The 18,499-nt window shown below is 40.3% G+C and overlaps 1 protein-coding gene across 1 annotated transcript in view; it reads right to left on the bottom strand.

The window, feature by feature from the left end:
- The window catches only part of TTC39C (tetratricopeptide repeat domain 39C), a 120,944-nt gene that overhangs the window by 54,541 nt on the left and 47,904 nt on the right, over positions 1–18,499 (bottom strand). The window contains exons 2-4 of the mRNA XM_032293182.1: positions 11,628–11,676; positions 9,658–9,786; positions 6,276–6,390 (exon numbers count right to left, since the gene is read on the bottom strand). Coding sequence (XP_032149073.1) covers positions 6,276–6,390; positions 9,658–9,786; positions 11,628–11,676 — 293 coding nt within the window. The remainder of the gene's footprint in view (positions 1–6,275; positions 6,391–9,657; positions 9,787–11,627; positions 11,677–18,499) is intronic.

The raw sequence follows: 18,499 nt of genomic DNA on the forward strand, positions 1-18,499 counted from the left end.
GTCTCTACTAAAAAATACAAAAAAAAAATAGCCGAGCATGGTAGCGGGTGCCTGTAGTTCCAGCTACTAGGGACGCTGAGGCAGGAGAATAGCACGAACCTGGGAGGTGGAGGTTGTAGCAAGCCAAGGTTGTGCCACTGCACTCCAGCCTGGATGACAGACTATTAGTCCCACTCTACAAGATCCAGGCAACAACCAGCCAAGAGATGGAGTGAGTGAAAGGAAACCTGCCCCATATGGGGATAGGGGAAAGGGCAAGAGCTGCCTTCAAAATGGAAATATCAAGTTACTCTAAATTGATCTTGGATAAATTTTGTAATTTTTCAGGGGGATTGTATCTGGTGCGAGGATCTACTAAAGCCTGCTTGTTCAACTGTCTTGGAAGGAGGTTGATTAACCCAGGATGGAAGGTAATTCAGGCTTGTCTTTCTTGTAACTCAAATAATAGACTTTTTTTTTTTTTTGAGACAAGGTCTCACCTGGGTTGCCCAGGCTACAGTGCAGTGGCACCATCTCACCTTACTGCAGCCTCAACCTCCCAAGCTCAGGTGATTCTCCCACTTCAGCCTCCTGAGCAGCTGGACTACAGGCACGTGCCACCAAGCCTGGCTGATTTTTTGTATTTTTGGTAGAGATGGGGTTTTCCATGTTGCCCAGGCTGGTCTCAAAGCTCCTAGACTCAAGCAATCCACCCACTTTGGCCTTCCAAAGTGCTAGGAGCCACCGTGCACAGGTGGGAGCCACCGTGCCTGGGCCAAGACTTTGAAGGACAAAAGATGATTTCATTTTCATCAGTCAGCCCACCTCCTCACTATCTCTACTCCTCACCGACAGACTTCTAATAGGCTCACTTCTCCAATCCCAATACCTTTCCTAAATGGCATTACCATTCTTCCATTTCTTCCCTTTAATTATGCCTGAGGCTGCAATTTTTTGAATTTTTGCAATCAGACCTTGGCAATGACCTTGAGCTGTAGGATATAAATAGCTCCCACATGCTTAGCGTTCCAATAATGGAACACTAGGCGTAAACAGATTTTAATATTCACCCACCATGTCCTAGGCAAAAACATCCTACCAGGTTCCAGGGACACAGAGAAGGAAATTCTTTACAACCCTGCTCAGGGCTAAGGGATCCTTGAACTTCCCAAATGTTTAGAATCGCTTGTTCCCTATTCAACCTCTATGAATAACTTATATGTCTATGGGCTGAAATATATTCCTGAATTAGAATTTACTTACTTATTTATCTTTTCCTACTGCTAAACCATGAGTTCCCCCAGGACATGGGCCACATCTCACTCATCTCTAGACTACCAGCACCTATCATCTCACAGCATCTGGACACACAGAAAATGCTCGACACAGAAGAGGCGAAACAGCAGATACATTGCACCCTCCTTGCCCTCAACGAGTATGTAGCCTAAATAAATATTTAGGCAGGTAAATAAATATTAGTACTGCCATGTGATACATGCGGTACATGGTGATACACAGGGTATAAGTAATAGCACAACAAAGGCCAGATTGGCTGGGCACAGTGGCTCACACCTGTAATCCCCACACTTTGGAAGGACAAGGTGGGAGAATCACTTGAGCCCAGGAATTCAAGACCTGCCTGGGCAGCATAGTGAGAACTCCATCTTTACAAAAAATTGTAAATTAGTCAGGTATAGTGGTACATGCCTGTAGTCCCAGCTCCTCAGGAGTGAGCCAAGAAGATCACTTGACCCTAAGAGCTCAAGGCTGTAGTGAGCTATGATCTCCAGCCTGGGTGGAGCTACTGATCTCCGGCCTGGGTGACAGAGTGAGACCTTGCCTCTTAAAAAAAAAGAACAAAGATTGAGTGCCACTGCACTCCAGCCTGGGTGACAGACCAGCAATCTGTCTGTCCCACCCTATGATGTATGAAGGAGGAAGGACTGGGCTGCACTTGGTTAAGCATAAGAGAAAGATAAAGGGGGCAGGGGTGTTCCACACTGAGAGGGTAGGGTGAATAAAAGCTCAAGGCAGCAGGGGGTATTTGGGGACGTGTGAGAACCTCGGCTCCACTAGATGAGGTAGTGGAAGGGGAGGTGGCTGGGAAAGAGGCAGGGTCTTATATGCCCTGCACAAAAGGACCTCAGACCTTCCCTTGCAGGTGAGGAAGGCCAGGCAAGTGTTTAAAGCACGGGTCTAAGGGGTTCTGGAAGGATGCTCTAACAGCAATGCTGAGTGTGGCCCGGAGGGGAGCAAGAGGCAGTGGGGCTACTATTCCAGTCCAGGGCTACTTCTGCAGGGTGCAGGGTGCAACTGAGGGAGAGGGCCCAAGAAATGCGGGTTTCTGGACCACTTGGAAGGTGGCAGGTAGCACAAGTGGCCAAACTATGATGATGGGTACACGTGGAGAGCACCAGGACTTCAGTTAAGAAATAAAAAAACCATGGCTCAGGCCCTGGTTCCGTCATCACCAATAAGCTGCATATCAATCATTCAACCGCAACTGTCTCACCTGTCAAATAAGGAAAATAATCTCATCCGAGGAAAACTTGAGTACATGTTACCAAGAATACAAAGGTGAGAAAAAGACATGGGCCCTCTCTTCAAATTCAAAAGGAAGAAAAGGAAACAACAAAACAAGGTGGTAGGTGCCATAAAATATGTTTTAAAAATAATTTCTTTTTGTCCAAAAAGTAATATATTCTTGCCGCAATAAAAGACCACTGGATAATAGAGTAAATTAAAAAGATATAAAGTAGTAATAGAAATTAAAGAGATGATGGGGCAATTGATTATAAGTAAGTTTAAATGAGATAAACACAAGCTCTTTTAAAAGTATGAAGCCACTGACCGGCCATGGTGGCTCATGCCTGCAATCCAAGCACTTTGGGAGGCTGAGACAGGCAAATCACTTAAGGTCATGAGCTCGAGACTAGCCTAGACAACATGGTGAAGCCCCATCTCTACTAAAAATACAAATATTAGCTGGGAGTGGTGGCGTGCACCTGTAATCCTAGCTACTTGGGAGGCTGAGGCATGAGAATTGCTTAAACCTGGGAGGCAGAGGTTGTACAGTGAGCCAAGATCATGCCACTGCACCACAGCCTGGGTGACAGAGCGAGACTCCGTCACAAGAAAAAAAAGTATGATCCATTACAGAGTTCACACTGGCTCATTCCTACCAGAGCTCTGGCCCGTATGTGCCTCCCTGGCCCCTCAGTGCTGCCCTGCTCCAGGGTTAGGGAGGGCCACCCGTAACAAACATCTCCAATGAGAAGTTTTGTGAGATTTTTTTTTCCCCAAGAAAATTATCCATGTAAAATGTTTTCTAAGAAATATGGATCCCAACAATGAAGTAAACAAATTATTTGTAGCTTAATAACCCACTGGGTGTCTGAAAGGCAAATAGAGCACATTGTTGGTTATGTTTGTTTGAAACAAATGCTGATCTATTCACAAAGCAAATAACTATGACATTCGTGTATGACAACCTGAGGCTTTCACGCCCATGAGAATTTTACTTCAAGGCCAATATCATGTTCAATAAATCACAGGACTTCAGGAAGAACCAAGAATGCTGTCAAATACTATGATAAACAGGAATAAATAACAATAGTATCAAATTGTTAGAAGAATAGGTAAAGACTGTGAAGATACTTTGTGAAAGAAATATAGTTTATGAATAAAATACAAAAAAATGTTCAACCTCATTAATACTCCAAAAAACACACACCAATGATCATCTAAATGTCCATGATGATTAAATACATTATGGCATATCCATATGATAAATGAACATGCTATTATTTAAAATTATGTTCTGAAACTGAGTCATAGGGAAAATATCCAAAGTATATTTGAAAAGAAAAAATAAGATACAAAATACTATAGACACTGTTTTGTTAAAAAAAATAGAGAAATATAAAGCAGATTACTATTAACAAAGAGATTTTCTCTAAGTGGTAAAATTAGAGATGATGACTTGCTTTCTATCTTTCCAAAATTTTCCATACTAATATTTAGAAATTTTACAATCAGAACAATCTTAAATATAAATATCTGATAATTCTCAGCTTCTCGAGGGCAGGGACTAGGCCTGTGTTTTCTTATCTAACTAGTGCTTAGCACACAGCATTTGCTCTATAATTATTTGTTGAATCGATCAATGACTGAACAAATGAAGAACAGATATACTCATTTAAAAAGTTCTGGCTGGGCGTGGTGGCTCTTGCCTGTAATCTCAGCACTTTGGAAGGCCAAGGCAGGTGGATCACAAGGTCAGGCATTGGAGACCAGCTTGGCCAACATAGTGAAACCCTGTCTCTACTAAAAACACAAACAACTAACCTGGATTGGTAGTGGGCACCTGTAATCCTAGCTACTCAGGAGGCTGAGGCAGAAGAATCGCTTGAACCTGGAAGGCGGAGGTTGCAGTGAACCAAGATTGTGCCACTGTACTCCAGCCTGGGAGGCAGTACAAGACTCCATCTCAAAAAAAAAAGTTCTGATACGCTTTCACACTTTAACTTTTATTACGTTTGCTTTAGCCTCCTCCCTCAACAGATAGTTTCTTTTCTTTTTCTTTTTCTTGAGTCTCACTCTGTCATCCAGGCTGTAGTGCAGAGGAGTGATCTCAGTTCACTGCAACCGCTACCTCCTATGTTCAAGCGATTCTCCTGCCTCAGCCTCCCAAGTAGCTAGGATTACAGGCACCCACCACCACACCTGGCTAATTTTTGAATTTTTAGTAGAGACAGGGTTTCACCATGTTGGCTAGGCTGGTCTCAAACTCCTGACCTCAAGTGATCTGCCTGCCTTGGCCTACCAAAGTGCTGGGATTACAGGTGTGAGCCACTGCACCTGGCCAGATATTTTCTTAATGGTTAAAATTAGTCCCTTAGGAGAGCCCTTGAGTGTCAGGAAAAGCAAGTACAAAAACACGGAGAGCTCCTGTCTTGAACAACAAGGTTCAGATAAGCTCCACTACTCTTCTATATCTGAGTTAGGAGTGAGCTCCAAACGGGGGATTTGACTTTATTGCATTACAGAAAATTCACATGAACTTTGAGTTCTTGACCATATAAGCAAGGTATTGTTAGAAAAGCCCTAAGAAGAGGGTTAAAGAGAAAAAAAATTATTGAACCAAAGCAAACAGTGAAGGTACATCATAGAACATATTTTAAAAGGAAGATCAATTCTTAGAAGTCCAAATCTCAGAGGTCAAAATAAAAGTTAAATTCCACTTTTGACTTCAGCCAAACAGAATAAAGCATCCTCGGAATGAGACAGAGACAAAGATGGAAAGAGCAAGAGAAATGAGAAGGAGGAGGAAAAACTGGCTTCTGAAAGGCTAGAAAGAGCATGTTCTAATTTAAAAGAAATATCCTTCTTCATTTAAGGTTTAGGAGAAATTATCTTTCTGACAGTGAATTTTAATTGATTTCCTTTTAGAATTTTCAGTTTTTTCAAGTAAATTCTATCTACCAAAGTGGCAAGTTTCTGCTGTCAATATCAGAGACACCCATAACTACATAATTAAAAGAATTAGGTCAATTTTAGACTCACTGGTAGGACAAGCTTTAGATGCTGACTTGACTCTATTTCACTTAAGAAATGAAAACTAAGCCTGGAAAACATTTGTCTTGGACAAACTAATTAAGAAATTTGTTTATATCCCTCACTAAAATTTGCTAAAATGCAGGTCATTCCAGTATATTAGCAATTTTTTTTTTTTTAAAAGATTCAGGGGTTTCACCATATTGGTCAGGCTGGTCTCGAACTCCGAATCTCAGGTGATCCACCCGCCTCGGCCTTCCAAAGTGCTGGGATTACAGGCGTGAGCCACCGCGCCTGGCCCTATATTAGCAAAACTTTAATAATCTTTAACGATCTCCTAATATGCTTGAAACCATTGAAGGTACTCAGGCTTTCAATAACAACTTCCTGAAAACCTTAAATTTAAGCCAGTTATATTTCACTTTAAAGGTTATTATCACAATCTGATTCCCACAAAGTATTATACATCTACATACATATAAAAGGCACCGGCAGTTTCTGTAAGTATGACAGAATTCTCTTGAGATAAGAGGATGAAACAGACTCTGGCACAAAAACTCCTCCACTAAACACACATTAAACACTTGTGGTTTCAATTTCCCCAGGAATAAATCAGTATCATGCCCCAAAGAGGTGCCACATGTTTTCAAAGACTGAAATATAAGGCATTCTAAAAAAAGCATATGACTAATTGTGTGCACTGAAGAGTGAAAGCCATTAAAAATAACACTTCAGCATACCTGACAATTCTTGTTTTACAAACGAAAGCACAGCCAGGTAAACCTGACAGTCAGCTATGATTATCTGCCTCTGAAGCCGATCAACCATAGAGGGGGTGGATTTTCGGACATCAACCTATTTGGTGGAAAGAAAGCCCACAGTGATAAATCACACATAACAACGATAGTCCCCCCAGACAGTATTAGGTTATTGTACAAAGTAACTTCACATAGGAATTGTGAAATCTGGCATTCACTCAATGCCAAGACCAAATTTATCCTATGGACCTAGCAGCTTCAAATTTCCATTAGTCTGACTTAGTTTTGTTTGTTTGAGCACTGTAACTCAAAGATAAAAATATTCTAAGGGATACAAGCTGAATTCATAGGAAATATGAAAGCGACATAAAACTTTGGAGTTTCACCTTTTTTAAAAAATAAACAATGTAGAGTCTTTCTTATCCAAAACAAAAATTATTAAAGGTACAATATATTCCTCCAAGTAGGTAACCTGAAAAGTCAACTTTGCAGCTACCTGTCTTCAGGTAGGATAACATTAGGGGCATTCGTTTTTTTTGGAGATAAAGTTTCACTCTTGTCACCCAGGCTGGAGTGCAGTGATGCAGTCTCGGCTCATTGCAACCTCTACCTTCTGGGTTTAAGCGATTCTCCTGCCTCAGCCTTCTGAGTAGCTGGGATTACAGGCATGCGCCACTACACCGGATAATTTTTATATTTTTAATAGAGACATGGTTTCTCCATGTTGATCAGGCTGTTCTCAAACTCCCAACCTCAGGTGATCCCCCCACCTCAGCCTCCCAAAGTGCTGGGACTACAAGTGTGAGCCACTGTACCTGGCCACATTAGGGGCATTCTATTCGTGCATGCTACTGAGATGTAAGGATCAGAAACAGATTACATTTCCATTAAGGAGAAAATATTCTGGAATTCAAAATTAGCTTTGAATAAATCACAAACAGTACTTGAAATATAAGTCATATAAATAAAAATATGCAAAGTCAAATTACTTTTTATAAAATGTTGGTCTTTATCATGTTTCTAAAATGAAGAAAAATCACTCCAGAATAGAACACTCTGTATTTAGTACAAAGTAAACTTGAATAAAATAAGTTAAATAGCTTTCAATATGCTATCACAATGACAGAAAAAATAATAGAATTTTTGCAGATATGTCAACAGTATACACAGTAGTCATGCCAGAGTCATCTCCTTCCCTTTTCTCTAGATTTTAGTATAATCCATCATGGTCACTGTGGTTCCAAATCTAACCCCAGCACTCACTACTCTATTCACTTGGAAAAATGTCAAGATGCTTTTATTTCCTCATTTGTAATAACATCTGGCCGGGCGCGGTGGCTCATGCCTATAATCCCAGCACTTTGGGAGGACAAGGTGGGTGGATCTCCTGAGGTCAGGAGTTTGAGACCAGTCTGGACAACATGCTGAAAGCCCTGTCTCTACTAAAAATACAAAAAATTAGCTAGGTGTGGTGGTGGACGCCTGTAATCCCAGCTATTAGAAGGCTGAGGCAGGAGAATCGCTTGAACCCGGGAGGTGGAGGTTGCAATGAGCGGAGATCGTGCCATTGCACTCCAGCCCATGCAACAGTGCTGACACTCCGTCTCAAAAAAAAAAAACTACTGTATAGGATTGTTGGGAGGCCTAATAAGATGCTAAATGTGAAAACACTTTAAATTGCAAGGACACACAACAAATGTTAATTATTAATGCAAATGCTAGACATGGTGCTGGATACTGATGACAGACATGTAAATAAGCTTTCATTGTACTGAGGAAATACAGACCTTATTACTATGTATTGTGGGAAGCACTCTAAGGGTAAGGGCAGGGAACCACGGGACCTGTAGGAGACATACTCCACAGGGCATGAAGCCTCAAACAAGAGTCCTTAGGGAAAAGGACACCTAGAAAGAACTAAAAAAGAGCAGGAACCAGGAAATGAGGGAGGAGAATGTTCCAGGCAGAGGAAATGTAAATGCCAAGGCAGCCACTTTAGGGAGTTGGTACTTTATTATAATGGCAATGGCTGGTGAGAGGGGCCACTGAAAACCATGAAAGCAACAAATTTGCATTTTAGTGACTATATTATCAACAATGAATTAGAGCAGCAGACCCCAACCTTTTTGGCACCAGCGACCAGCTTCATGGAAGACCATTTTTCCATGGACCGGGTTGGGGGTTTGGGAGTGTATGGGTTAATGGCTTCAGGATAAAACTGTTCCACCTCAGATCATTAGCCATTAGTTAGATTCTCATAATGAGCGCACACACCCTAGATCCCTTACATGCACAGTTCATGCTCCTATGACAATCTAATGACGCTGCTGATCTGATAGAAGGTGGAGCTCAAGCGGTAATGGTCACTCACCCCGCAGCTCACCTCCTGCTCTGAGGCCTGGTTCCTAACAGTCCATGGACCAGTATGGACCCATGGCCCAGGGGTTGGGACCCCTACATTACAAAACCATGAGACCGGAGGCAGAAATGCCGATGTGTCTTAGACAAGTGGGATGGTGTCTGACCTACAGAGATGGCAGTGAGGATGGAGAATAGTCGATGAATTCAAGAGGTATTTAAGAAAAAGAGTCAACAGCACTTGGTCATTGATTAGACATCAGGCTGGAGAGAGAGGAAGCTAAAAAACTCTGGCCTTCTGGACCATCAGGAGATGGGACACTTGGCCCATCAGTGGCTTTCTCATGGTAGACACTATAAACAAGAGGAGAGGTAAAGCACTCTCCTATGATGCTTTATAGGCAGGGCACAGGCATGCAGGAGTAGAAGACAGGTGGCTTCTGATGACTATATCCAACAGACTGATTTGTCAGTGACATATGTGAGACCTTGAGCACTCCAAGTAATATCAGGGCTAGGAGAACGTCTCTCCACAGCCTAGCACTTTTGCACTGAAAGATGAAGGCAAAATCAGGAAAACTTGATTATGATGTTATTATGACTATTTGCAACCAAAGGCTGGTGAGGCCTGGGGAAAATAAGGTAAACTGCTGAATTTCAGAATTATACCAAAATGCAATTCTATTATTCATCAACTGCCATCATATCCTATTTGAATCACATATAGGAAAAGCTCATTAAAACAGCTCTTGCCACACAGCGCATTATGGTAGAAGATGATTCTAAGATATCAAATGCACATGCACTGAATGGCTCTGGATGACTGAAAGGACCTTCTGTTTTTTAAGAGATACATTTTATATAGCTAAAAACCATAAGAAACATTGTGGTTTTTCAGCGATATTTTAAATACCCAAACCAAGCAAATGGTTTTTGTTCTAAATGAACAAAAGTGATATTCTAAATAAGCAGCACACAGTTCACAACCTAAAGCCGCAGTACTTACATTCTTCTTAATTTTATTCTTGATTGTTTCAATAACTCCAGCCTCTTCACTTTCACACAGTTTTTCTGTAGTTTTTAAGTCATCACATGCCAACTGCATTTTTTCTTCCTCAAATGTCATCATGGCATTCTAGAAAGAGAGAGAGAGAGAGAAGAGAAAGAAAGAGAGAGAGAGAAATTTAGGCGAATTTGTTACAACAAAACTTCAAATTAAATAAAAAACAAATTATTTATTGCAAGCAAAAGAATGTAAATGTAACAGCACAATCTATTCATTTAAAGAAACTATAATCTCAACATGAAATAAGACTATACCTCTATCACATCATCATGAAAAAAATATAGTAATAAATGTCCCTGCAATTACTGTTCCACAAGTTTTATTGTTGCTGTTATTAAACACAACAACAAAAATTCTCTATAATTTCTGATTGGTCTGCTCAATTCAGTTTTCACAATGGTGTCTAATTCAAAACTTAATTCTACCCACATATGGATCCCTGGCTCCGCCAAGTACTGCACAGGAAATGCTAATGAAACAACAGCTTGTAGATACTCTTGGAAAAATTCAATCTTTCCAGGGACTGCAATTCCAGTGGGTTCACTTACAAGGGATTTGTTTTATATTGTCTATGGTTCAAAATTCCATGACAGCTTGTTTCTAGGCACCTGATCCTGGTAGGCTTTTTCAGGCCACATTTAACCAGGAAGGGGAAATCTACCAAATTGCTGAACACCTGTGACTTCTACCCAGTAGAGCTGAGTTTTCTGAGATGAATGGGCTTACAGGGGCAGAAAGAGACTTGCTACAGAATACCTGGTTCTTGGAAGGACCTAATGAACCTATGTCTCTAGCTCCCCATTTCCTATCAAGTTCCACCACCTCCATCTTGGCATTTCACATTTCAGACTTCCTCAGTATGGCTCTAACCTACTTCTCCATTCCAGCCAAACCACACACCACCATCACCTTGGCCCAAGCCTCCCTGCCACACTCTTCTTCCCCACCCTCCTCTCATGCTGCTGAAATCTCAGCCCTGCTGTGTGGCCTTGCTTCTCACCTCCTCCTCCACCACCAGACTCAGCCAAGACCTTTTAGATATATCTCGTTTATAGCTCTTGTAATCATTTGAGAACTAAAGTTACGACCCTGACCCTGTACCATTCTCCTTGAGGTTGGGAATAATGTATTCTTTCAAACAATAGCCCTTAACATTTTTGTTGCATTAACTGGCAATAAGAGGAAATAAATACCTTGAATAAAAATGTCTCACTGGATGCTGGCCTGGTACCTGTGGCTGAGCAATGCCGGGCTGTGTGTGACATGCCCATTCGCTGACATCTTTCTAAGTCTTAGATCTAAATGCTTTCTCTTTTTCAGTTTCTGTCATGTCTTTTCTTTTCCTGTTGTTATACAATTCTTCAAGTCTTTTAAAAAATTATGTGTTTGAAAGTAGTTTGTGTGATGCTTAACTGTCTCTGAAAAATCAAAGCATCTCATTTTCCACATTGCCCAATGTACTTTAAAACCTAGCTGCAATCCACTTCCTCTATTCCCAAATACTTATATTTGGAAATGTAATACTAACTGACAAACGTTAGCTCCACTCATTTAACTTGTCCTCTAGTCCACATTTACTCAATAATTTTAGAGTAAACCTTTATTATTCAAACCCAGACCTTTTTTTCTCCCTCAAATGCAGTTTTAATCACTGAAGGTCTTTCCATTACATTTTTATTCTAAAAAGGACTTTGATTAAAATATAATACTCTATAAATAAGATATAAGCATTTATTTTTAAAATTAAGGAAGGCAGATTATTTCCTAGGCATTGGGTAATAGGCAAAAACTTTATTTCAGCTTTAAAAGATTTTCTATAATAGTGTATCTATACAACCAGTAGCCACTAACAGACATTACTTTATATAATTGTTTCCTTCATGCCAATAGATCTTAAGATATCAACTTACCAAAAAACTGACAAAACTGGCTCCAAAACTCATTAGTGGGCTATGATTTCTGTTAAAAAAATATAAAAATAAAATTATTTTCATTGTAAAATTTTATTTTAAAAGCATTTGACAAATCATGATTAACATGTAATCCTACTAATTGGATAAAAGAAGTTAAGGTCATCAAGCAGATTAAATCTCCCTAAGAAAGAAGTTAAAGAGGCAAGGTGGTTGACAACTCTATCTGCCCAAATAGAATTTGCCTCTGATTCTTCAAAGCAAGGCAAACAAAAAGTCAAATTATAACAGACACTGCCTTAGTAAACTTTTTCATTGTGGCTATTAAAGAATTGACACAGTAAATATAAAGATGTTAGAAACAGGCCGGGTGCAGTGGCTCACACCTGTAATCCCAACACTTTTGAAGACTGAGGCAGGCAGATTACCTGAAGTCAGGAGTTGGAGACCAGTCTGGTCAACAGGGCAAAGCTCCATCTCTACTAAAAATACGAAAGTTAGCCAGGTGTGGTGACGGGTGTCTGTAATCCCAGCTACACGGGAGGCTAAGGCAGGGAGAATTGCGTGAACCTGTGAGGCAGAGGTTGCAGTGAGCCAAGATTGCACCACTACACTCCAGCTTGGGCGACAGAGCCAGACTCTGTCTCAAAAAAGAAAAAAAAGGTAGAAACAATCGGACACCTATAAAAACATGGCCAAAGAAAGATGGTTATTATTCTCTTTTAAAATAATCTTCTGCCACACCAGTTTGATCATATTTAAAATGCAAAGCTTGTTACAAATGTTCAACACATTTGAAAATCCGTATAGTTTCTAGAGTAGATCAAAGAGTTTCATCACTGAGTCAGACTTCACAAACTCATTCACCAATCCAAGAACCTTAGGAATGCCTCCTTAAGAGTCAGCCATTCCTCCCTTGTAATCATCTGATTTTGTTGTAAGCCAAAAATGAAACTGAATCAATACCAATTTAAAGAATATAAGAATATAAATGTTCTGCTTCAAAATCAAAAATAGTACAAAATCCAGATCTCTATAACTTGCACTAAAAGGAAAAGCAAATTGTAATTACCTTCTTGAATGAAAATCGTTTTACTGATTTTTTTTACTATGCAAATAATATATGGTCACTATAAAAAGGCAAGAAACATTCAACCTCCTACTATAAATCCAGAATATATGCAAAGTGAGAGTACATGTGTGTCTATGGGAAAGAGAAGGTGCACGCTTACTTTGTCAATGTGTGCGTACACACACATATGCCTAACTGACATCCTGCACATATATTTTTGCAGAAAAGGCCAAATACATTCTTGCGATAAAATGCTAGAGGTAGCACTACTGAGATAAAGGGTACACACATTCATTTTTCTCTTGGTGCACTCTGTGAGTCTCAGAGAAAGAGACAATGTGAGTGAGATCCAGGACTTGATTTAACATTAACATTAAACTTCTGCTACCATTTTTTCATCTACTTAGTACCTACCTAAATTCTACAGTTAATAATAGTCTGCTTATCCCACTTAATAGGTTACTTAAACCTACATTCAAAAAAAAAAAGGAAGGTCAATTCACTTGTGAGGAATCCCTAACCATCACTCACACCCATGAACCTAGCTCAAACGGCACACTTTTATAGTGTCTGTCATCCCCACAATCTGCCTCAAAATATGTTAGTTTTTCTCATTCCGTAGCACTATATGGGCATAACAGTACAAGCTCCTACCCTATCCTACTGCATATATAATATCCACCTTACACACAGCAGGCGTTCCGCAAATCCAAGTCAGTGAAGAAAGGGATGACACAGAGCTAACTCTGCCTTTCAGGAACCAGACACGTCTCAATCAAGTGCTGAGTACTATGGCTTTTCCCTCCTTTTCCCTTTCCCTGCTTACATATTGGCCACTTTGCCATTTGCAAAATGAAGGAAACTGAAACCAGGGCCTACTATTGCCACATCTGCTTCTAAAATTAGGTTACTGAGAGCTGTGGCAATTAATTATTCATGGTACCTAACCTGGCCCTTATGACTTCATATACCATCTTATCACTTAAGTGGGGGGGAGGAACCATAGAAACCAGCCCTATGAAAGCATTTTACCTCCTTAAAGAACTGTCTGCATCCCACACAGCACCCAGGTGCATCAGGCACATGATAATGCACTGCGGGACAGGTGGGTGTCCTCTCAGGCTGCCCATCACTCCCTGGTAGAACAGCTCAATCTAACACATTTCACTTGGTACTTGGTTGGTTGGTTGTTTTTTTCAGACCGAGTCTCCCTCTGTCGCTCAGGCTGGAGTGCAATGGCGCAGTCTCAGCTCACTGTAACCTCCGCCTCCCCAGTTCAAGCGATTCTCCTGCCTCGGTCTCCCAAGTAGCTGGGATTACAGGCATATGCCACCACGCCTGGCTAATTTTTGTATTTTTAATAGAGACGGGGTTTCACTATGTTGGCCAGGCTGGTCTTGACTTCCTGGCCTCAAGTGATCCGCTCGCCTCAGCCTCCCAAAGTGCTGGGATTACAGGCGTGAGCCACCACACCCAGCCCACTTGTATTTTTTTTTAACAAGTGACCCTAAGTTAACTTACCACATCCTAATCAATTATCAGTTGTGGACCACACATTTCTCTATACAAAATGCATTCACTTTGGAGATCTGGAAATGTTCCCAAAGAGTATGAAGGTCCTTAGTTCAAAACCAGTGTTGTGGAAGGGGAGGAATAGGCTCCCAGCTCATTTTGATACTGTTCATATTTGGAACCAACAGACAAAGACCAAACAAGAGGGGAGTGAGAGTGCCATGTGAAGGCTGAGTACAAAGGTAAGCATTCAAACCCAAACACAAACCTTTCTAAATACCAGAAGATACACAAAAAACAGGGCAAGTGAAATAAGCCATAGTGAAAAACCCATTTTTTTTAAAAGAAGACTAAACATATATACGTATTTGTTGATATTGAAAAAAACAATGGTAGGATAATCTATAGCATTTTTTTCGAAATTGATACTATAAGTGAGGGAGGCGAATAGGGAAGAAGAAACAAGGATGGAAATGAAGCTCCTTTTATCCATCGTTTTGTTTTGAAATCATGTAAAAATTATTCACAATACTAAATCAAATGTGAATAATGCAATCCCTAAAGTCAAAAAAAAAGTGAATAAAGTATCCCTAAAAGCAAATCCAATTGATAACACTAGAGCAGCACTACTCCAAGAGACTTTACAACATAATAATCTGACAGTATATCCATATTGTGAAATACCCTTTAAAACTGACCCCAAAAGGTGGCCAAAAGAAAAATCTTAATCTGTTTTCAGTAATCATATTCTTACTGGAGAAGTGGGTACTGTTATTCTAAGGCTGCTGGGTCGTATGGGTCATAGCAGGTAAGAAAGCAATCAGTAAGTATGTCAGTGTTTGTTGCGACCCAGGACTTTGTGCATAGGAAAAAGGATGAAACAAACTTTTAAATCTTATAGTCCAGAATACAAACTGGAAGAATAAAAGCAAACTCATTAAATTTTTTATCTTTAAAAGAATACAGCTGGGCACAGTGGCTCACGCCTGTGATCTTAGCGCTTTTGGAGGCTGAGGCGAGAGTATCACCTGAGGCCAGGAGTTCGAGACTAGCCTGGCTAACATGGTGAAACCTGTCTCTACTGAAAATACAAAAATCATCTGGGCGTGGTGGTATGTACCTGTAATCCCAGCTACTCGGGAGGCTGAGGCAGGAGAATCACTGGAACTCGGGAGATGGAGGCTGCAGTGAGCCAAGATTGTGCCACTGCACTCTAGCCCGGGCGACAGAGCAAGACTCCATCTCAAAACAACAAACGAACAAACAAAAACTATTTCCTAGCTCTGTCCACTGAAAAAGCCTGGGAGCAATGATCACCTAGTAGCACTACACAGCCTTGCATCCTTTCCAGGAAAGGAAAAGAGACCATGCCTTCTTGTAGAAATGGCTGATTCCAGGTTAGGGGCAAGAAATATTCCAGAAGAGCTTGAAATATCATGTCATCACAGAAAATAAGGAAGTTTAAAAAACATATTAGGGTTTTGAAGGGTTTCCTACTAGCCAAAGACGCAACAACTGATCATCCCTGAGGGTAGAAATATCAATGAACTGAAACATCAAGTAAGTTTAAATTCATTATAAACCATGAGTTCATAATGATACTTTAAGTTTTGTTTGTTTGTTGTTTTTTGAGATGGAATCTCCTTCTGTCACCCAGGCTGGTGGTGCAATCTTGGCTCACTGCAACCTCCATCTCCCAGGTTCAAGCAATTCTCTTGCCTCACCCTCCTGAGTAGCTGGGATTACAGGCACGTACCACCACACCCACCTAATTTTTGTATTTTTAGTAGTGATGTGGTTTCACCATGTTGGCCAGGCTGGTCTCGAACTCCTGACCTTACGATCCACCTGCTTTGGCCTCCCAAAGTGCTGGGATTAGAGGCGTGAGCCACCACACCCAGCTGATACTTTTAATTTAAAAAAAAAAAAAAATCTCACTGGCTGTCTGTGGAAGATCCTAAGGAACCAATTCATTATTTTGAAAACTGATAAAAAAGGGAAAGAAAAAGCACTTGCCCTGCTTTTTTCTCTATGAACTCAGACTAACCAATTAGTTGGGGTGGTGGAAGAAGGAAGAGTTTCCCTTTACAAAAGTATCCTGGGCTAACAAATGAAAAGCAAATGATAGCATTAGAGTATCATCATTCTGCAGCTCCTAATAAATTAACAGATGGAGGCAATAATCATAAAGATGGGGACAGAACACCACCATGGCAGAGAATCAGCCAAATTCAAGCTGTGAGAAATTCTACAGGACAAAAATCCTAGTCTCTTAAACAGCAATAAAAAATCATAAGGAGAAAAAGAGATGAAAGAGGTACCTCTAAAATGAAAGATAAAAAACAATGGAAACATATAAAGACAACATAAGAGGCATATAAAACAACAAATACATACACATACACACCTATGCATAAACACATACATACACACACACTAGCAATAATTAGAAAATGGAATTTGAAGCTACCATTCACAATACCATCAAAATAGGAATTATCTAACAAAAATGTGTAATATCCCAACACTGAAAATGAAAAAAACATTACTAAGAGAAATTAAAGACATAAATTAGGGTTTTCAAACATTCTTAACATTTCAGGCTGTATTATCTTTGTTGTGGGGCTGTCCTGTCTGTGTAGGATGTCAAACAGCCTTCCTGTATGCCCACAAGACACCAGTATCATATGTCAAATAGAGAACCCAGAAATAAGACTATACACCTACAACTATCTGATCTTCAACAAACCTGACAAAAACAAGCAATGGAGACAGTAACCCCTATTCCATAAATGATGCTGGCATAACTCACCAGCCATAACAAGATGATTAAAACTGGACCCCTTCCTTATACCATATACAAAAATTAACTCAAGATAGAATGAAAACTTAGGTGTAAAACCCAAAACTATAAAAACCCTGGAAGACAACCTAGACAATACCATACTGGACACAGGAACGGACAAAAATTTCATGATGAAGATGCCAAAAGCAACTGCAACAAAAGCAAAAACTGAAAATGGGATCTACTTAAAGAGCTTCTGCACAACAAAAGAAACTATCAACAGAATAAACAGACAACCTACAGAATGGGAGAAAATTTGTGCATCTGATAAAGGTCTAACATCCAGCATCTATAAGGAACTTGAATGTACAAAAACAAAAACAATCCCATTAAAAAGTGGGCAAAGGACATGAACAGACACTTTTCTAAAGAAGACATACATGTGGCTAACACTCATATATAAAAAAAATCTCAGTATCACTGATCATTAGAAAAATGCAAATCAAAACCACAATGAGATATCATCTCATACCAATCAGAATGGTTATTAAAAAGTCAACAACATATATTGGCAAGGTTGTGGAGAAAAAGGAACACTTTTACATTGTTGGTAGGAGTATAAATTAGTTCAACCATTGTTGAAGGCAGTGTGGCGATTCCTCAAAGACCTAGAGGCAGAAATACCATTTGATATGGTTTGGCTGTGTCCCCACCCAAATTTCATCTTGAATTGTAGCTCCCATAATTCCCAAGTGTTGTGGGAGGGACCTGGTGGGCAATAATTGAATCATGGTGGCGGGTTTCCCCCATATTGTTCTCCTGGTACTGAATAAGCCTCAGATTGTTTTATAAGGGGTTTCCCCTTTCACTTGGTGTTCATTCTCTCTTCGCGTGCTGCCATGCAGGACGTGACTTTGCTCCTCCTTTGCCTTCTGCCATGATTGTGAGGCCTCTCCAGCCATGTGGAACTGTGAGTTAATTAAACCTCTTTCCTTGAGAAACTACCCAGTCTCAGTCTCGGGTATCTCCTTATCAGCAGCATGAAAACAAACTAATGTACCATTGAACCCGGGAATCCCATTACTGGATATATACCTAAAGAACTATAAACCATTCTATTATAAAGATACATGCACGTGTATGTTCACTGCAACACTATTCACAATAGCAAAGGCATGGAATCAACCGAAATGCCCATCAATGATAGACTGGATACAGAAAATGTGGTACATATACACCATTGAATACTATGCAGCCATAAAAAGGAACAAGATCATGTCCTTTGCAGGGACATGGATGGAGCTAAAGGCCATTATCCTTAGCAAACTAATGCAGGAACAGAAAACCGAACACTGAATGTTCTGACTTATAAGTGGGAGCTAAGTGATGATAACATATGGATACATAGAGGGCAACAACAGACACTGAGGCCTAATTGAGGATGGAGGGTGGGAAGAGGGAGAGGATTGGAAAAAATAAAAAATTAGTACTAGGCTTAATACC

Source organism: Sapajus apella, unplaced genomic scaffold (genome assembly GCF_009761245.1).
Source record: "Sapajus apella isolate SASKATOON/1434 unplaced genomic scaffold, GSC_monkey_1.0 scaffold29, whole genome shotgun sequence".
NCBI classification, from domain to species: domain Eukaryota; kingdom Metazoa; phylum Chordata; class Mammalia; order Primates; family Cebidae; genus Sapajus; species Sapajus apella.